Here is a 21761-nt window from a genome sequence, read left to right as displayed (position 1 = left end):
AATGCCCGGTCTCTCTTCTGGTCACAAACTAGCCCTATTGCTCTTGACAGCAAAGAGGAGGGGGGTGAAGGAGAAGAGGAGCCATGGTCACATGTCTGTTCCCTTACCTCTAGAGCAGGCCTGGAGGTAATCTCACCCCTACTAACTTGAGATTTTTCCCTTTAGCTTTCTTGCTCTAGAACACCCTGTCCCTTTTTCATGTCTCTTTCCTCCAAGCTCCAAAAGTTGCAGCTTGTGAAGCTGCTTCTCTTCCAAGGGATTCTGCCCTTGAACTCCATAGTCCTGCTTCAGATCCTCTACTATTTCACTTTCTTGTGCAGAACCAGTTCTCCTCTGACTCTTAAAACTCCCCAGTCCTGAGCAGTCCTGTTTCTCTGCGCCCTCCAGTTAGTGCACAAGCACCCCTGTGTTTTCTTTGGCCTTCAGCCCCTTCCTTTAGCTTCTGCAGCAAATGAAGCATGCCCATGCCCTGTGCTCTGTAGCTGAGGTTCCTGCTCTAGTAGGGATGTGAAAATAACCCCAGACGCAGAATAAACTCATTAAAAAATACTCCTGGGTGAGTCTGCGGGGCCATAGGGTGGTCACACTATGGATATTATGGTAACCATTTCAGAAATTACTAATGGATTTTCAAATCATGGACAAAGTATGCAATTTCTGAAAGAAGGCAATTGTTAGATTTACCTGCAAAAATGCCACTTTTTTTTTTTAAAAAACTCATGGTTCCTTAGTGTTGATCTGTGTAGCTAATATAATTTTCATGCACATTATGAGAAACTAAATGTCCTGGGATGATACTAGTCTTTCATCTTTTAGATGATAGATAGGTGCCATTTTAGTTTTTTGAAATAATTAATTTCAGTTGTCACTTGAAAAATTAGTTGCTATGCATGTATGAATGTGAGGAGGAAATACAGGTGGGAGATTGGAGGGAGATTTCCCTTAGAAAATAACTCTTCCCCCAAAAATGATTTGAAATGTCATCTTCCCTACTGCATGAAATTATCCCTGCTTTGTCATAAACCCAAATCACTTCTTGCTTAAACCTGGAATTGACTCCCATAACCCCTGAAACCCAAGCAGAGCAATAAAAAGTGTTTCTTATTTCTTGCCTTCTAACTTTGTTTTTGTAACAGTATTTAAAGGTGTTTGTTTTTTTGTTTTTTAATTTCAATATTGAGCACTTAATGAAAGAGATACATACCTTAGCTTTTTTAAGCTTGTGTCCTAAGGAGAAACTTCACACTAACTTCTGCAGTGGGAAGGCAAACTGACTTCTCAAATACATGCAGTGTGAGGAGATACATAATCTTGAGATTTCTGTTTTGTGAAGTTGCAGGAAGTAATGCATTTGAGCATCTGTTGGGTATGGGAGATACCAGAATGAAGGAAAGTAAACTTTTATATAGTTGAATTGAATTCATGAAAAACAATGTTAATTTTTATGTAACTGGCACTGTCGACTTGCTTCTCTGAAGCTTTTTGTTTACAGTAATTCCTTTGTAATCATTTTGACCAAAAGATGTTAAAGCTGGGCTGGCTTCTTTTTCTTCCTCTGTTCACTTAGCAGTTTTGCATTAAACATTGTACGTAGTCAGTTCCCGTGTTTTGCACACGTAGTCGTCAATACCACGAAACAGGGAATGGGAAAACACTTCTAAAGACAGGTCAGTGAGAGACAGGAGGTATGAAAACAGAGGCAGAGATTTGATTTCGTGTTTCTGACCCCTGTCTCTACGGGAGATACTGGTTTAGAAGGAGAATGATGTAGAGGTTTGGCTATTTTGTTTGTAAAGCTTATTCCTCTGAACCCCACCGGTGGGTTTAAGGTAGGTTGTGTTTGGGAAGAGGTCTGTGTTTCAGTGGTTTGGCACCACGAGGTGTCACCGTTGCTGCACAGCTCCCTGCAGCCACATTCCTGGGGTGCAGCTGCGCTTGGGCACTTCTCTTCAGGAGCTCTAAACTTGTTTAGTGTTTTGCCGGAACAGAATTCATATAGTAAAACGAAGTAATTTTTTCCCCCCACCTTTAAATCTGTCAGTTTCTTTCAAAAGCACTAGCATTTTAGCAACTTGCATCTATAGGAGCTTGTGTGAAAGTCATCTATCTGGGTTTGAGCTGCTTGTTCTGTTGCCTGCAGGATGTTCTGCTTGCATTAAGGGGCAGTCCGTCTGTGGACAGAGACCAACTCTCTGATGCCGCCGTTGGGACCTTGCATAGGTTTGCGGTTTGCCTGATTTTAGGTTAGGGGTTTAAATCTGTCTCTTCTGTGCCAGCGGGGAGTTACCTTACTGCTGGGCTATTCTGGGCATCTGTCTAAAAAAAGATGGACTTTCTGCTTGTTTTCTCAAGAAGAGTTCCTGTGAAACTGATATAGTTGGGGTGGTGGAGAGTTTGTGTAGACTTCCAGAAGAAAGCTTTTTTGGAACAGTACTGGCAACTTAACTCCACTGCTGTGTTTCTTTAACATACTTTGTGTTAACGTTTCCCTTTTTTTTTTCCTCTTATCTCCACTAAAAATTCACGTACAGCATCCTTTATAGAAAAATTTATAGGCCTATCATGTCTTTTGCTGCTTTTAGTCTGCTGATACTATGATCCATTCCCTATTTATGTTAATTTTGTACATTATAATTGCCATGCAGCTGGGGTGTTTACGTAGTGACAACACAGTGGTGGTCCATTATTTGATGGTCTTGATCAGTTGTGAAGCATTGGATTGAATGAATGAATGAACTATAACCTATGTCTGATCAGTAACCTGATTTAATTGGGTTTTTTTCCAAGGCATATGTAAAAGAATGATGGGTTTGGGGTTTTGATTTCTGTTTTTGTTTGGTGGGTGGTTGGTTTGGTTTTTTTACCTCCAAACATTCCTGTGTCACTTTGGGTGTCTGCAGTAGAACAACTGTGTGGAGGGGCCCCCTCACTCCGTGACAAAGAGAGTGAGGGGATGCCTAACTCTGCTGACAGACATTTGAGGTTACATCTGCAGTGGCCATCCCTACTGGAAAGCAGAGGCAAGAAAGCATGTTGAGCTGGGCTTTGTGATCATTGAGAGGGCATTGGGAAGGTCAGCCAGAACTGTCTGTCTCAATCGGAGGACAAGGCAATGCGAGATCATGCTAGAGGAGGTCCATTCTCTGAAAACTTAGTCTGCAGTTTGAGGAGACACGGGTTGAAGAAATTACCAACTACACATCATGGCTCCCACTGCTTGGTTGTGCTGGTTCAGTTGTCGGTGGGGCTCTGCTGTGGGTCATCTGCAACGTGTTTGTATCAACAGCTGTATTGGTACAACTGGGGCAGTGAAGGAGGGGGATTTCTTGAGCAGAACTCTGGGCTGATACCAAACTTCACTCTTAAGGGTTCACTGGAAACTTGAAGGGACTACTTTACATCATGGTCTACAGGAGATGCAGTCATATCCTGTTTTCATTAAATATTGATGTGTCTTTTTAATTTTAGCATGGGCAAGGAAATAATGAATTGGAAAATTAATACTTGAAAAATAACAACTTTGTGCAGTTCTTGGAAGTAGAAGAGAGAGAAGTTGTGTGAAGACTGTTTACAGTGGTCCATGCAACTATGCAGGTTGAGCTTTCTCTTTCCAGTGAAAAGAAAGTTAGAAACAGAAGTTTTCTCTGGGTTTCTCTCTCTCTCTGAGAAAGACTGTATCAAAACTTACAATGCTGTGTTGTGTGTATGTTGTGTATTGGCTAAATGATACTTTGAATTCCAGATAACTGACATTTTAAAAATGGTCCTGTTAACACTTATCTGTAGGGGGTTTAGTTTAGTTTTTGTATACTTGATTTGGGAATATAATTTTCTTACATGTTACGATAATTTCAAAGCTACAAGACTTGGAATGAAATCCTAGCCACATAAATACAAAGTAGTGAGGAAGGGTTGGAAAGGAGTCTTTGCAATTAGCCCATTTATATTTGGTTACAGAAAGTGTGCTCTGCAGAGATACATCACAGTGTGCTTTAGAGAAAATAACCACCCCTTCTCCAAGCCCTTCACAGCACAGCTATTTATGTTAGTTTAGTCAGTCACTTCATACTTGGAGGATGCTAGGTCTGTATCCTAATTCACCTAGCTACCGTGCTATCAGCTGCAGCCTGTTCCCCGGCCCCACTGCCATTCAGCGCTTGCTCCTGTGCTGCAGGTGCCGGGGCTGCACCGGGGCCTGCCCTCTGCCTGAGCAGTGGCTCTGGAGAGGGGGCTGCCATGGCCCCGGCCCCCCGCCACGTCCTCCCACTGGCTGCTCTGGAAGCACCACTCTGAGGGGCATGTTGAAGACCTGAGTACTACGCTTGGTTTAATGCAAATTGATTGAAGTAGGACTTTGAACGGCAGCGAGTTCTGTAAGCCGATGAGTGTTGCCTCTCATGTTTTGATTAAATAGCCATTTCCAGGGGTTTTGTGCAGTCAGTTTACAATGTAGATTTGCTGATCCCATGCACTTCTCAAGAAGACTGGGGTGTAGTGTATGCTTAATAATTCTGTTTTTTTATGGGTATTTTTTTCCTGTTAGTGTTGCTACAGATTGCAAATCGTCTAAAGTAAATGTTTGCTCTAGTTGATTGTAGGCTCCAGTATTCATCACATGAAAAATTAGGATTTCTTGAGATGAAGAGATTCGAAAAATAAAATGGAACATATATTGTGATAGTTAATGCAGATCTGTACATGAAAGTCAAAAGAACTTAATTATAAAGTTAGCTGAAATTAATTTTGAAATGTAATTAAATCTCTCATCATCTGCCCCAATGAGTTACAGTAGTAATACTGATACTTCCACCTGAATTCTTACACGCACATATATGTATATGTGTGTCTATATGTTGTCTATATATGCACTACATATATGCATATATATAATACTGGAGTACAGACCAGTGGTCTATAGTCCAGTGCTATACACAAACACACACACATATCAGAGACCTTTTTGGTCTGTAGTCCAACGCTAATTAAAGCTGCTATTGCTTGTTACTAGACAAGACTCTTCTCATAAAATACCTGGTATTTCTGGCTTTTATCTTTTTTTTTCAAAGGATGAGCATGATCAGAAATCGCCTTTGAGGCAATTTGCCATTTGACTTAGGACAAGCTTTAGTCTTTAGAGTAATAAAAAGGGATCGTCCTGGCTTATTTGAAAACGGAATTTTTTGAGTTGGAATATAAATGTTGCAAAGTCCTCAGAAAGAAGAACCAATGGCCTCAGGTAGAGGCTGGGGTTAAAAGAAAGGATTGGGTGTGGGGAGAATTCCCTTAGCTTCTCACCTTGGTGGAGGAGGTTCCAGGACAGAAAAGCTTCAACTCTTCGATTAAAAAGCAGTTTTGTAAGCAAGGCTGAAATGGTACAGTGCAACCTGCTGATTTTTACGTGAAGTAATGGTGTATATATGTATATATTTGCATTTTGGGAGGGGGGAAGCTCCTATGTATTTGGACTCTAGTGAAGGGAAAATGCATATGCAGAAAAATACTTAGCTGTCAACTTAACACACATTTTCTGTGGAGTAAATATTCATGCTGTTAGGAAATTGAGTAGGAATGCTGCCAAATGTTCAAATATATCTAAATGAATATTGAGAAAAGAAGGGAACAACTTTAATTGCCATCTACATAGTACCTCTTTAAGTCTTTATTTTCATTGATAGCTGTCAGTAAATGTTGATGACTATCAATAACTTAAGCACTTGGAAAGGAGAAACATCTTTCTAATTATAATAAGATGAAAACTATGTAGATATGAACAGGTTTGGAAGATGCAGTATCGGCTGTGAGGCAGTCAACATGCATGACTGCCCGATGCTTGCTTTGTTTTTATTGCAAGTTGAGTGTCCAGCACTTCTCAGTAAGTGGTTGCTTGCATGCTTGAAGGTCACTGAGTAAAAGCAAATCAACTTTTAAAAACACTAAGTTGATTTTTTTCCTCCTAAATTGACTTGTACTTTTTCTTTAAGGTTTTGTATGAATACTAAGGTTTTTAAGACCATAAATAATGGCATTTTACACTGTGAAGGGTTAGAGGAAAACACGGCAAATTGAATGTTCTAATGCAAACCTCTCTTTTCATGTTATCCCTAAATTAAATGAATCTGGTATTATCTTCCTTTCCACTAAGCCACTCTAGAGTTGTAGCTTAAAGTACATAAAATTCATCGTAAGTACATGATTCCTGTTGAATGTTCCACATCTGGCAGGCTAACACTTCCAATATTTCTAACTTAACAGCTGAAAAATCTGTCTTACGTCAATGATGTTTTGTCAGTCTTAACAGCAACTTCATGAGACATTTGCAGTGCATCACACTGGGCTCTGATAGGACTTCTGAGATGGGTCTGTGTTGCCCACAGAGGAGTGGCCAGTACTGTTTCGGGATAAGCTGAAAGAAACTTTGGTGGCACTAATGTGGTCAAGCTGTAATGGCCCATCAGTGCTGTAAAAGCAGATAGCCCTTGGGAGAGTTTCACTAGAGGTGACACTTAGATTGACTCTAGGCCTGTAAATGCTCAGTGCTGACTTGGAGACACACTACTGGCAGAAGTCCTGTGTACCAGTTGAGGTACAGCTACGCTGAGAGGATGCTGACCGCAGTGATGGGTCTGCAGGAAGGGCAGTGGTGAGGCAGCGGAGTGCTGAGCCTCTTGTGCCGGCTCCAGCAGGGAAAGGCCAGTATGGCTTGATTCACAAAACTGGCCTCTGAGCTCTGTACCTCTTGGACTGCATGCTGTGGAGGAAGGGTTGGGATTGCTTTATCTTGGATCTCGTTAGTGATTCCCTAGTGGATTTTCTCTGGCAACCTTGGTCTGTTGCAGCTTTTCAGTTTAAATACTGGGTCAGTGACAGTGAGGTTTCACAAGTTGACTGAGCTATTTAAATGGCTCTGGTCCTTTTCCTGTAGCTCCTTCTGTGCCACGTTTTGCAGCCTGTTCCCTCTATGCCACCTTAGTTGTTCCAGTGAATGCTTGCGAAGTAGTTATTAAGGATTTGGTGCAGTATATTGTCTTGTGTGGGGGTTGTTTTTGTTAAAAAGAAATCCCTCCCCCTTCTGCCTGCCAAAAATAGGCCACATTTATTTTGCTCAACTTTTTTGTTTTTAATGCTCTGGCTCTTTTTTTATTGACTTTGACAGATTTAGAAGACTTAATCTCAGAACTGTCTCAAGAAAACATGCAAAAGTTCAAGCTGACTCAGATAACTGTTACGGCTTTTACTGATTAATAGTTCAATAACAATATGCTTGTTTAAACATAGTTTTGAACAGGCTTCCTATTCTAAGTGCCTTTAGAATAGGAGTAATGATAAGGTGCTATTAACTTGTAAATTGAAGGTAAGATTGAAGGTAAGCTTTATGAAAGTTTTGTGCAGAAACAGACACAAATTGAAAACAAGCTCCTAAAGAAATCTGTTTCCTTCTGTGTTACTGCTTCAATTGTTCTGTTTGTTACACAAGTCTAATCTAAAACTACCTAAAATCCCCTGTAGCAGAAAACACGGACTGTTCTTGAGGTTGAGGATGCTCTGTGTCTATATGATTTCTGCTGATTTTAGGAACACAATGTGTGTATCTATCTGAAATGCCTAAAATCTACAGAACCATTTTTACTTCAAGATTTTATCTTGTATATACAGCGTCAGAAAAACATTAACCCTCATAAATCCCAGTCAAATCTTTGGGGGCTAAACACACACTTAAAGCACTGACGTGCAAATGTGTATCTGTGCTCTCCCAAACAAGGAGGGTCTTCATAACATGCTGTCTTAAGTCAGAGCCAGAAAATAGGAGGATGGACACGGTAAAGTGACCTGAATGAAAGTTTACCCAAAGTGAAACATCCTAAAAATATATGCGCTGGCCTGAGATAACTTCAGTCCATTCATTTGTTTTAAATAAATTAGGGGCATAATGTTAATGTTTGTTTCTACTGAGTGAGTAAAATGCATTCAATGAAACAAAAACTACTGTAAACCTAACCACATAAGTAGATAATTTCGTTTCTGCTGTAGTGATAAAAGTTTTCATTAATATGAATTGATATAATTGTTCTGTTTTGTTCCATGCATAATGTACACATCCCTTATTCGTTAACTTCACCTACTAAGTAAAAAGCAGTTACTATTCACAGAATATTCCCAGACAGAGAGAAAGTGTGTGGGTTGTTTGGAGGTAAAATTTGCAATGCTAAATTTGTGGCAAGAGATTAAAGATAATAGTTTTGTAGGCAGTGGTTGAACAGAGTTCTTGGAGACTTTCTAGAGATTTATACATATCTCAATTTTATTTATGTGTGTGTATACACACGTGTGTACATACACACATGTGCACACTCATGCATATACACAGCTCAACTTTCTAAAAAAGTTTGTTAAAAATAATTATTTTATACATTATATGTAAAATATAATTTTATTTTAAACTATGTTTTATATATAGTTTTATATACATGCATATATACAGACACATTTGCGCATATATATATATCAAAGTTGAGTGTTGATTAATGTGTTGATATAGGTACCAGGTTGTATCTGTGATGTTGGGTTTAAGAGATGTTCCCTTATTTTTATTCTGAGCCCATTGTACGCTTACTTCTTTTGCTAGTGTAGCAATAAAACTGCTCTTGGAAAAGGACTTCACAAGTTATTTTAGTGAACTGTGTTGCATAATTATTCCTCTAAGTCACACTTTTCCTGAAGTATTTGTTCTATGCAGGTGCTCCTTCCGTACCTGATTACACAAAGGATATAATAAATAGCAAAACAAGAGGTATAAAGAAACTTGTACTTAAAAGAGATCAAAGCAAACCAGACCATGCAGTCCTTTGGAAATCTTGGCTAGCTCTCTTGTAAATAAAAGTGCTTCTAAAGCAGAAGGTATTTAACTACTGTATTTATACAGGCCTTGATTGACAGTTCAGTTATTAACCTCATAAAAACACAGCAATGTAAACTAGTAAGAATGTTTATTCTAGCACTTCTATCTGAAGGAAAATGAAAACCAAGATATAGTGGCATATTCTCAGTTCCTTTTAAGTATTTATTTTAGGGCTGTGTAGCATAAAAGAATGTTTTTTCAAGTCAGTGAACTTAAAACTATTTTGCTTACTGTTCTGGGATTTAAGTATTTCCTAATTCCTAACAAAACAAATGTTAGATTTATTGAAGGTGCAGAGTCACCACATATTTATTGAAGGTGCAAACGCCACATCTTTATAATGATTCTTCTTTCCCTTCATAGTGTTTTTCATTTCATGTGGGACAAAAATGAAATCTGATTTGTTTATTGTAACTAACTTGATGTGGTTATAGAATAGTTGTCCCTTCTTGTCACTGAAGAGGTGTCCTGTATCATGTTAGGTCTAGAAAAAAAAAAGTATGCAATAATCTTTTATATCCTTGCTCTTGGGCTTATTAGCTGATGTATTGCACCAGTTTTTTTACAATTGTTTTTTCCAGGCTTTGTTGTAGCTTTTCAAGCCTCCCTCCAAAATTACATGGTCACTTTGTCTTCTGTGGGAGCACTAAAATTTTCTTATGCATGTGAAGCATTTGTTTGAAAGCAGCTTGCCATGGGTCCTGAGACAGGATGTGATTTCAAGAATTTAACTCTTAAGTATGTTCTTGAAAACAAAATTATCTGAAGCGAACTCTTAAATTTTATATATAATCTTTATTTCTAAATGCACTTGCCTGTCACTGTTGTCTCTGTCTCTTAGTAAGAATGGTGATGATTCTCTGGTTGTCATCCAGAGGGACTGCTAATCAAGAGCTTTCATAAATATATCCTATTTCTGAATTAAAACTTTAAGTGGTTATTTTTATTTCACATCAAGCTAGTATTTTAAATACTGGTGTACATTGTGGCAAAAATAATACTTTGTGCTGAACTGAAGACTAAGCTACTAACTTACTAAAAACTGGGTAAATCTCAAGAATTTTGTTGTTCTTAGCAGGAGCTATTGTTTACTGTAATTGCAGGAGCTAGTGATGGCCAACAAATACAGGAAGACAAGAAAAACACTGATCTGTTAAGAAGACAAGGTTAAAACCATGGTGCTGGAGTTGAAAGTAGCTAAGTGGAATCATAGAAACTGTAAAGGGATCTCTTGATCCTATTTCCTTGATTCCCATTCAAAGTATGATTGTTAGCAGCACTAGATCAGGTCAGCAGTGGCTTTGGATGAGTTAAAAACCTCCAAAGATGAAGGTCACACAACCACTCTGAGTAACATGTTCCAGTGCTTCATCCCCCTTTTTTCCAGTTGCCCAACTTCAAACTGCCAAGCTATGATTTGTGACCATTGGTCCTTTCTATACCGTCTGCAACTACTGCAAGAAGTTTAGCTCTCTAGTCTTTGATTCCTTCAAGTGGTTGTAGGCTGCTGTTGGATTTTCCCTAGACCTCCTCTTTGTCAAACAGAACAAACCTGGCTCCTTCCACTTCTCATAGGCCCTGTCCATCTGGGCAGCTGTGTGCTGGACCCTCTCCTGTTTCTTCTAATCTCTTCTGAACCTGGTAACCCAAAACTGGATGGAGGATTCTGTACAGCCTCACTGTGCCAAGTAGAGGAGGGTAATAACTTCCCTTGATCTGTTGCCGCATTCATCCTAATGAACATAGTCCAGTATGTGGTTTGCCCTGTTTGCAGCGAGGACATGCTGTTGGCTCATACTGAGCTTGGCATCCACTGTAACCCCCAGGTTCCTTCCCGTGGGGCTCTTACTGAGCCAGTTGATTTTCAGCCTGTGCTGGTGCTCAGGGTTATTCAGCCCAGGTGCAGAATTTTGTGTTTCTCCTTGTTGAAATGCATAAGGTTTCTGTTGGCCCAAGCCTCCAGTTTCTCAAGGTCTGTCTAGACTGAACTTCTACTGTTTGGTGTTTCATCAACTCCCCCTAATTCAGTGTTGTCCACAGATCTGCACAGGATGCCTTCTATCTCATCAACCAAGTTGTTGATAAAAATGTTGAGAGGTCTAGGGGCCCCAGAATTGACCTGTGGAGTATTCCACTGGTTACCAGCCAACAACCAAACACTGAACCATTGATACCCTTTGGGCCTGGTGGTCTAGCCCAAATGCTTTGTTTATCCAGACTGTAATCTCTCAGCTTCCAAATGAGAAAGCTGAGTGAAACTGAACCTGTTTGACGAGTACAGCATTTTCTAGTCCATTTTAAAGTTTTCTGCCTTAATAAAGATGTAGCTCAACTGCTTTCCCTAAGAAATAAGAAAGAACAGATTCCAAGAATGGTTTTAGAATTAAGAGAATTGTTTTATCAATTGTCACAAGTCTGTACAAGTTTCGTCTATTTGAATGCTCACCAGACTCTTGGATTCTCTGTGCGTTTATGGACAAGTTTCTTTAGGTTGGTTTCTCTGTCAGTTACTTCTTTATGGACATGAAACTCTGAAACCTGGTAAGCTTGGAGCCTTTCAGTAGTGTGTACACTCTTTTCCCAAATTCTAGTTATGGTGCTTGCCCTGGAATTTGCAGATCACCTCCTTGAGCTGACCATAATAGGGTCATTTTAGGATAACTTTAAGATTCTGCTCCTCTTCTCTCAAGTCAAGTGAAACCTGCAATTCTTCTGGAGGTTTTTTGTTTTTTAAGAAGGTGTGAGCCGCCTGTTCACCCTTTCAGAAACACACTGCAGACTTCAATTTCATTTAAAAAGGAGTGAAATGCAAGCAAGGTTTTAAGGGTGATCACTGAGTGCCTGGAACTTCTGAAAGGAAGTTCTAGGACTTTCTCCATACTCATCCAGTGCGCATTTTGGAATCTGCTTGCATACAGTCTTAGTCTGATTGATGACATCAAGGTTGAGATTTGAAAATTACCGGCTGCTAATCTTTATATAATTCTTATCAGCAGCAGTTCAGCACCAGTTGAACTGCATGTGTTTAATTTTAAGAAAGGGTTGGAATTTCCACGCGGATCAGCATGTCACAAAATCACAGGAGCACATGGTAGTAAGGGCCCTGCTGGTACATTGTCTCAGTTCTTTTCATAAACAAGCTTGCTATGCCGTTCCTTTTATAAACTGATCGAGTCGCATCTTAAAAACAATTTGCTTTTTCCCACTGTTTCTGCAGGAAGACTCCCTGAATGCCACCTTCCCAAGTAAAACTTCTCAAGAATCTTGCTGCTTTGATCATTAGAAATTTAACTTGCAACGTATATTTATTCATGGCCATTTAATACTCATTTGTTCTTATGCCAGCATTGTCCTTTATTTTAAATAACTATTTTCCCTCCTGATGCTTTCCTTGAGGTATTTGTGGATGCCAGTCATCTATCCTGTGTTAATTTTGCCAGACAAAACAAGCTGATGTTTTTAAATCTCCTCTCAGCAAATTTACTTTCTATTCCTTTGGTCGTGTGAGCAGCTTTTTTTAAGCATCTCTCTTAGCTGGAAGTTAGCTGTGATTTATTCCAGCTTACATCCTACCCGTTTGTTGGAGAGTGGCATTAGTACTTCCTTGTCCGTACTGACGGTATCAGGGTTGATGTGTTACAGAATCACGTTTGCCCTTTGTCTTTGTCCTCTTGATGAGGGATCTGAGGTACCAACTAATATGCTTGGATCCTTTTGCTATTTCCAGCTGATGAGCTCCTAAGTTGTAACACGTTTTTTAATTAGTCCTCATGTATGCAGTCTTTTTATCTGCTATTAACTTCATGTCCTTCTAGTATTCGGGTCCTCAAACTACACACTTTTGTTTCACTGTGTTTTAATCTTCCCTCTCTGCAGACAATGCCTCATAACTTTTGTTTCATTGATGGGTTTTCATTGGCACACTCCTAACTTTTTTACTGTGGTCTTCAATTAAACTAATAATAATAATGGGCCCGACAGTAGATTAGGTCCACCAATAACTGACTTGAAACATGTTCTTTTTGGGTCTTTTTTAAGTCCTGTTCCTTCTCTAACTTAGCCATTTTATCTAATAGCATACCCTAATTGCAGCTTGTCAAATATTTTACTGTCACTCATGGAGATTAAGTTTAATCTGTTAAACCAAAACTGTAGTTTCACTGTGGACCTCATGTAGATGTTTCCTCAGACTACACTGCAGGATGTTGCCTCCTTCCTGCTCTTTTCTGTGTCTCACAGAAAGCCCATGGGTTTTTTTAGCTGTGAAGTAAGCATATGAGAACTGGCTGTCTGCTCTGAGCTGGAGCTGCCCTGCTTTTTACTTTGAAGCAAACTTTGAGTAAAAAATTTGCAGATTTCAAGCATTTCTTTGTTGAGATAACATTCAGGAGACTTGTGCGACTAGAACTGTTTTGTTTCCTTTGTCTAGAGATATTTTTACCATCCTTGGATAAGGTATGGGTTAGGTTGGCACAATCTAGTCTCCAACAGTTTTGCACATTGCTCTTCATTCCATTTTGTCTTATTCCCTTATCTGTAACTGTTGTCTTTTTCAAGTTTATTTTTCCCTAAGTTTCTGTATATTCTTGAGGCCAGAATAAAGGTCTGTAGTTTTCTGAATCATTCTCCCTACCAGCACTTTTTAATAATTTAAAATGTTACATATTTGCTTCCCTACCTGTATAATATTATGCTGGCTTGCTGTGTTCTAAAGTCCAAGAAAAGAAATTATCCTTTTGAATTGAATGTGGTAAATTCTTTGAGTTTTGCTTCCCCTTCAGTTAGGATAACTTCTGTTTTCTGTACCTTTATTACTGTTAGTTGTCCTGTCATGAAATGCAACTGACTGACATATTCTTTAGTGTTATTTAAGGAGCAAAAAATTCATTTAATTCTTAAAGCATATCTGATTTGGTCCTTACCGTAACCTCAGTATAAAACAATATGTCATACCCTTTTTTTCTTAGTCTGTTTTGTATAGTTGAAGAAAACATTTTCCATTTATTTTAAGTTTATGCTTCTGAAGTGTATCTTTGGTAATAGGGAAATAAACTTTACATATTTTGAGACAGGATCTAACTACTTAACAAGTGATAAGGGTCAGAGAAAGAACATGAATGTCAAAGTGGACAATTAAAAACTAGTCCTGTTAAGCTGCACTGTGGGGTTTTTTCATAGTTTAATGAAGACAGAAGAAGCAAATATGTAAAATGTGGATTATCTTTCTAAATCTGTCATTTTGAATGGCAGTTTTGCCAAATTCAGGCCTGGTTTTTAGATTATTTCAGCAGCAATTGTCCTTGCAGTGCAAGGAGTAAATTGGATTCTGTTTCTGCATTACTGGTCTTTAAAGGATCGTCTGATGTATTCTGGTTAATGATTCCAGCGTAAGAATTGGTATAGCAAGAGTAAATTTTACAGGAGACAAGTAAAAGAGGACTTAACGTCATTTCATGAAAACTACATTCTTGGTCTTGATCTCTCCGAATGCGTCTGTCTATTGCTTTTATCACATTCCAGTTCTATTTTTCCACTTTAAAAATAATGTTCTTATTTTTCCCCTGTCACAGATCTGACCATGCATTTGTCAGCTGACCTGAGATGTTAGCAATATTTATGTTCAAAAAGACCACCAGAGACCCTTGCTGCCCTCAGAAGATTTGTTGTCTGTAAATCTCATCTATGCTATACTCAAATATGAACATACTTACTGCAAATGTTCTCTAACATGTCAGTTACTAAAAGCAGCATACAAGGTTATAAAGCATTCCGTTCAGAAAAATAAATGAAAGAACAGAAGCAGGTAATCTTTGACACATGTCGCAGTAAAATGATATGTATGCCCCAGTGTCACAGCAGAATTTTAATCTCCTAGAGTATTCTCTCAAGTGTACAGCACAGCTTAAAAAAAGAACACTGCAATATCCATGGTTTTATTCTTAAATGTATTTTTTTAATGTAGTTAAATAATTCACACACTCATTATGCATAAAGATGGAATATTTATTTAGAAAGACGCTCATTATATAAACATAGATACTAACCCTTGCATTATGCAGCATCAAGTTGCTACTCAGACAAACATAATGTATAATGACCGGAGTTGTCACAGTTTTCAGCAGCATTTATGAATTTGGTTCTAGAAGTTTGATGATACTGAATGGCTTCACAAGCAAAGCAGATAAAATGAAAACTTGTAAGTACATGACCTTTAGCTTACTTTAAGCCACCTCAGGTTCTACTCTGAAAAGTGATAAAGCCAAAGAACCAGTGCTAAATGAATGGAAGAACTACTGAAAATCAGGAGTATAATAAGGGCTTCTGTTTTAGGTTATTTCAGAGAAAAGTAAAACTGTTGTTTGCGTTTTTCCTGAAGAAGCATTATCAACACTGCAAACTATATTCTTGTTCATCCTTAAAATAGACTTTTCCTTAAAGTTTTATAGATTTACAGTCTGCTTTCATTCATGTCGCTTTTTTTTTTTTTTCCTACTACTACAACTATGTTGATTTTTGGTAACTTAGTTGTGATTCACTATTGTCTTCCAAATGCTTACTGCTACGAATTAAATTCTGTCCTTTGTAGCATCACATGCCTTCAGAGTAACTTCCTACCTGTTTATATGAACTCTATATTCTGTGAAATCTTTCTCGCTGTCATCACAATCTTCTTTTCCTCTTAAATAGACTCTGGAGCAAACAAAAGTGGGAAAGTTTGTTTGACTCAAGGGCATGCAGAGAGAATAGTTAAGAGTGGTGGGTATAGCTTGATTCTATATGGCATGGTACAGAAGATGGCTCTGTATGACTGTTTTTTGTTAATGGAACATCTCTTCAGGTGGGAAACCTGAGTGAAAATGGGAAAGAAACTCATGTATGTCTCCCTTTCTACACAAACACTTTGTCAGTCTTTCTTCTGAAAAGTACCAAACATGACTGCTGTCTCTAGCCATCAAAATGGAACTTTTTGTGAATGGGTTGTACTCTAATTTAGTCATCTGGCTTTTCTGCAGAATTGCTTGCATATGACAAAGCATTAACATTGTTAAACTGCAAAGTATCTGAGGTGTAAATATTGCATCTTCCTATTTATGTACCATAGTATTCTGCATGTATACAGTTTTACAAATTATTTTTATAAACTAATTTAGGAGGATACGAGTGCTTCCATTATTTTATCTCTCAACCTCTTGACATTAAGCATCATTTTAATTACATACTTAAATGACATTTTACACTGGGGAGAGGGATTTTATTGTAAGCATCATCAGCCCACTGATAACTTTTCTGTTTTATTACCATACTTCCTATTTCAGTAAATAACCTTCCACTAGTCCATTGTTTAGGTCTCAGTAATCCCGTTTGAAATTTTGGATTGTGAAATTGTGCTACTTTGGGTTACTAACAGGAAAAAAGAAAATACTATTACAGAGCCTGTGGTTGAACATACTGTCAAAGATGAGCTCTGAAGCAATATAAAAATAATTTCAGCTGGACATGGGGAAAAATACTGGTGTCTTAAGGCTCTTTCCAGTTACTTCTCTTATAAACATGTTTTAGGGTGAGTAGATGTAAAATCCTGTGATCTGCAAAATGTTGGTTTTAAGGATTTAGTTATGGTACATACATTGCTAAAAAAAATCTGTTTGAACTGTGTCAGTGACTAATGGAAAGATAGTTATCTATATTTTTAATTTGAACCTATCATTCCTTGTCAGATACATTTTAGAAAAGGGAGAAAGTTTGTTCCATGACAAGTGTTAGCAGTGATTTTTGGATTGTTTTAGTCCGTGTTTAGTTGATATATTCCTTTATAGGTATGTCAAGGACTTATCTTCTTTTAAAGATATGGATAGCTTATTAGTTACAAAGCCTAACTCACATTTGTGTGTGTATGCACATGCATGAGTCTCTTTAACATGCATGAGCCAGATCTTAAAGTGTTGGTATTCATTTTTCAAAGCAGTATAGTTTTTTGATGAAATTAATAGAAAATATGTGGCTTAGTGTCGTGAATATTTTTGAAAAGCAGAATCATTGCATTATTCTGTTGTTCCAGTCTCAGTTACTGTACACAAATACTCGTGCATGCCTAATAACGTGTACACATTTCCAGGAGCAACAAGCATGGCCAGTAATCAAAAATGAAACAACTAAATACCTCGTGTTTTACTCTATCTAGCTGTTTTGCTTTCTGCTCATTCTCCAGTTGCACGTCTCCCTACCTTGACATCCCCAGGTAGTGGATTCACACTTAAATCGGTGCTCTGTATTTTTGAGAATGCCTCTTCATTTTGCAGCACTTCGGCTAACGTGTAGTCTTTCTTGTTTCCTCTCTGAACTGGAAGCCCTTTAAAATCATCCCTTGACAACTAGTCTGCTCAGACAGTTGTGTCTCTCTTTTTCAGAAAGTGCCTTTGGGCATCTTTTCTGCAGATACTGCTGATTAATGGTTTTGATTAGACTGCTGCCTTCTGCCCTCATGTAACCTGTGGAGCAGTAAACCAAGTGGGAGGTTATGTAAGTTACCCACTTCAGTAGTTACCGTTTTCTTTCCCTGTCAAAAAGATTCATGAAACCACACTAATTACAAAGAATTTCAAGGCTTTGTAAGGATATTCAGCTCCATTATTTAATATTGATTCAAACTTGGCTACTGAATTTTTAATACATTAAAAATGGGCCTGTTAAAAATACTTGTTGTGTGAGATGCTACTTGCATCTCTTACATAGTCTTATATAGTCTGTCATATAGTCTTCTCTCAAGCCTTTAACCAGTGGCCATCCATTCCGTAGGAAACTTAACCCCAATTCTGCTTTTGCTTGATGCGCTCTGTGGCACAAGAGGTGGAGGTGTCACAGCAGTTTCGGATTCCTTTTTTTGATTTTTTTTTGTTTAAATACCAAGTTCTTAATTTTTTACATATGAAAACTCAGTAAGATGGGCTGTTTTACTTGAGACACTTACTTAGATCTTATGTTTCGTGCTGTCTCTGGCTTTGCATCTTCAGTTTGCTACATAATGTATGGCAAAAAATTGAAGTTGTTTTGAAGAAGCTGTTAGAAGAAATTACATGGATGTTTTCTGCTTAAATAACCAGTGATTATCAGTATTGATGTTTTTAAACCATCCTCATTAGTGCTTCAATTTATATTAATTCGCAGTTTGAATGCTTCCATCTAAATTTTTTAACTGAAATCTTTTTTGTAGATATAACAGCTACTGCAGAATCCTTGGCCATGCTTTTAGTTACAGCAATTCACTGTACTGTTCTTACATGCCTAGAGAAAGCTTCCTGTACCTCTTTGAACATTTGTTTCCATCTAGCAATCTGGTTTTGCTGTGTTTATTCTGTGGCCTGTGGCTAAGGCATGTTATGTTAGCTGGGTGCTGGAAGAAGCTGTGCTGATGCTTGCCATGTGCTGATGTACTCTTGCGTGATTTTTTTTTGTATGTTTATTTTTATGCACATTCAATCTTGCCGTCTCATCATGTTATTTTTCTAGACGTGGATCTGTCTGCTCGTTGGAAGCTTTGCATTGGAGTCATGCTAACATGTACTCATTTATCTTGGTTGATCATGTGGCAAGCAAACTCTGCAGTTGGCTTTCTTCTTCCAAATGGATGGCCTTTTATTTATTTATTTTTAAAGGAAGTCTGTTTTAGCTGCATAGCATATATGTCTAATCAGAACCTCGCCACTGCAACGTTTAAGTGGTTCTTGCCTAGACGATGCTAAATGGTTTCCTATAAACCACGAAGCCATCCTTTATCTGATCAAAAGATGATAAAACAAACAACTACAGAAGATGTCTACTTACCTCTTTTTAGCTTGGATTGATTTGCTGTTGTGGCTTGAACTGTGCTGCCTTATTAATTCTGGCTAGGGATGAGTTCAATAGGTATTGGTACATTGCTCTGTTTTGAATGTGGTTGCTCTATCTACACAAGCAAAAATGTGGCCTGGAAATGCTGCCGCTGCCACGTGCTGGAAGCAGCGCTGTGTAAAGAGGGCTAATGGAAGGTCAGATGCTTCTGCCACCGTGTTTTACGGATCTTCTGTGAGTTACTATTCTGAGATGCTTTTTCACTGTATATGAGCATCTGTTAGTACATGTCTATTAAATATATTTTATTAGCTATTTAGTACATGAGCCACACTAAAACAAGTGTAGTCTTCTCTTGTTCAACCAGAATGTTGTTAAAATGGTGCCAGAATTTAAGCTGCTGTATCTTTTCTTTTTAGTGTGATTAAGGGGCTGAGATCCTTTTTTCCCAAAAAGGCCCAACCAGCTCAGCTGACAAAGTGTTAGTATGCACACATACAGACAGAATTACTTAACTTGTGTAAACTACGCTGTATCATCATTTTTAATGAAAACATTGTGCCTTGTTTGAAAGGAGTTCATCATGTGTGCGTGGTTCTTCTGGCTGTCTGACTTCACTGTAGCATCAGAAATCCAACAAGTAAACTGGTAGTTTGAGTGCGGTTAATTGCAGAATGCTGATTGTAACTCTTCTTCATTCCCTTCTGCAGAATGACAGGAAGGGAGTTTTTCTCTCGGTTTCCAAGTCTTTACCCTTTCCTTCTCAAGCAGTTGGAGGTTGTAACCAGTACTTTGAACAGGTAAGATGGTGTCTGAGAAAGCTTTGAAATATAAAGTGCAATGAAAAGGTTAAACTGAGTTGTGTCACATATACCTTAATGCTGTTCTTCTCATCAGTGCTTCTTGAAATGATATAGTTCTACTAGTGTCTTTTGCTAAGGCTTTTTTCCTATAACTTTTGCACATTGCAGTAAGTCTCGGAACTACTGTTGAGTAATTAGTAGTTGCTGCATTTCTAGGGTCAGATGTTAAAGAATGTATATTTTCCAGGGAAAGACAGAAACTGGGTGTTTGACTGTCTCATGTTTAACAATGAAACTTCCTAACATGTTGAAGTGATACAGGGTAATAGGCCTCATATAACCCTAAAAGAACACTTTCTAGCCTGTGGCACACTGACTCTGGGGAAGGTCCTTAATCTCTTTTTAAGGACTCCAAAAATGGTGGCTGAGAGCTCCAATTTGATCGATGCAGATGATACCGTTTGGGATGATGCTGATGCTGTTAGCCCCAGGCTCGTGAACTTTTAAAGTAAACTAGTGCTGGCTTTGTTTTATCTTAAAAAGCTACGGTATAAACTGTGGAAGTTCAGCAGCTGATTTACGGGCAAAGTTCAGCTGTCTGCTTAATGGGCTTGAGGTGGATGCTTGGGAGCAGGAGTTTCACCAGTCGTTGCACGTTTTCCAGTCTCTGCTCTAAGATAAGAGGGTGTATATGTTCCATGCTGCAGTCTGCTTTACCTGACATTTTGAAAGGTGACAGTGTCATCACTGGAAAACTTTGGGAAGTCTTAAAACTGAAAAAGATTGAAAGCTGCTGCCTGAAATGTTGGCCTTCAGTGCTTTTTTCAATGCAGATTAAGGCTTGTATCTTATTATTAATCATTAACTAAATCAAGAAGTGTTGATTTTGACTTGGATTTCTGATTGTTTTTACAGTATGAATAGTAGCCACTTGGTGTCAATGACAAGAACTATTCTTTAATAAATTCTGCTATTTACTAAATACACATTTCCTTCCAAACTGAAAAAAAGACTTTTTTAAACCGTGTTTTTGTAACTCAGCTTTCTCAGTTTCTCAGTTCCTAGAGAAACATTATCTGTGCTGTTTTTTAATATTATTTAAAAGCAAAGGCAGCTCACCATTATTAGGAAAAAGGAGGCTTGGGATAATGTGGGAGAGTGAAGGCAGCACAGCCTTAAGTGCCTTCATACAGGGGTCCCGAGTGGTGCTGTCGGAGAACTGGATGCCATGTTTGATCCCAGCAGGGTTTGCACTTCCTTGCAATGGTCAGCCTAGCATACCTCCTTGAACCAGAAATGCAGAAGGGTATTGTGTGTTGAAGAGTCTTAAGACTAGCATGAAGGAGGATGCTTTTTTCACCAAATGCTTCTTACCACTTTTTTATTTAGTGAAGCTGAAGAGTTGAAAATCCATCCAAGCCTGTTCCTTTTGCTTTTAATCCTGGGAAGGCTGTATCCATCTCCAATGGATGGCACTTACTCAGCACTCAGCATGGCACCGTTTGTCCCATTTATTATAAGGTAAGGTGATTTTGTGGTGGTTTTTCATGTGATGGGAGTTCTTTCTTGAATCTTTGGATTTTTTTTATAAAATGCCTTTAAAGATGGAGAGAAGCTTAAAATTCTTAAAGGAAAAACTGATATTCATTGGTTGGATGTCCCTGTATTATTAATGCTTGTTTTGGGGGATTAGAAAGAATTTCAGCTTATGCAAACCATTGTATGACTTGTTTGTAAATCTTCATTTGCAAATGCTGTACAGCATGATTGCTGCCACAGAGAGAGTAGATGAAAACTGGTGAGCTTGACTGATTTTAGCAATGCAAGATTTGCTGTACAAACTTCTGATGGGTTTTTCAGTCCTGCAGAATGATTGTTCGTAACACGTAAAAGTAATGACTAATATATAGATTTGTAGATGTATATATCTATGTACATTTGGAGATGTATCTCCAAATCTATCCATATATATAAATATATACATATATAGCTAGATAAAGATATGAATATATCCTATATAGAATATATTTCTAAGATGACTTTTCAAGTTTTTATACAGTGTAACTTTCATTTAGATGGTGGTTACATCAAGATACTCAGCAGATATTTTTGCTATTCTATATGCCACTGGTATGGGATGGGGAGCCCGGTAAGGGAGCAGGGCTGTGGTGGGTGAGGAGGGATGAGCATAATCAGTATTTGAGAGGAAGTCTTGCTATCTGTGTGAGAGCTTC

The 21761-nt window shown here is 38.3% G+C and overlaps 1 protein-coding gene across 1 annotated transcript in view; it reads left to right on the top strand.

Annotated features, from left to right (window-relative positions):
• Positions 1 to 21761, top strand: part of THADA (thyroid adenoma associated) — a 168840-nt gene that overhangs the window by 38858 nt on the left and 108221 nt on the right. The window contains exons 26-27 of the mRNA XM_009325321.1: positions 19435 to 19524; positions 20917 to 21048. Coding sequence (XP_009323596.1) covers positions 19435 to 19524; positions 20917 to 21048 — 222 coding nt within the window. The remainder of the gene's footprint in view (positions 1 to 19434; positions 19525 to 20916; positions 21049 to 21761) is intronic.

The sequence above is a fragment of the Pygoscelis adeliae genome, unplaced genomic scaffold, assembly GCF_000699105.1.
Source record: "Pygoscelis adeliae isolate BGI_AS28 unplaced genomic scaffold, ASM69910v1 Scaffold96, whole genome shotgun sequence".
NCBI lineage: Eukaryota > Metazoa > Chordata > Aves > Sphenisciformes > Spheniscidae > Pygoscelis > Pygoscelis adeliae.
This window is presented reverse-complemented; position numbering and strand designations above follow the sequence as displayed.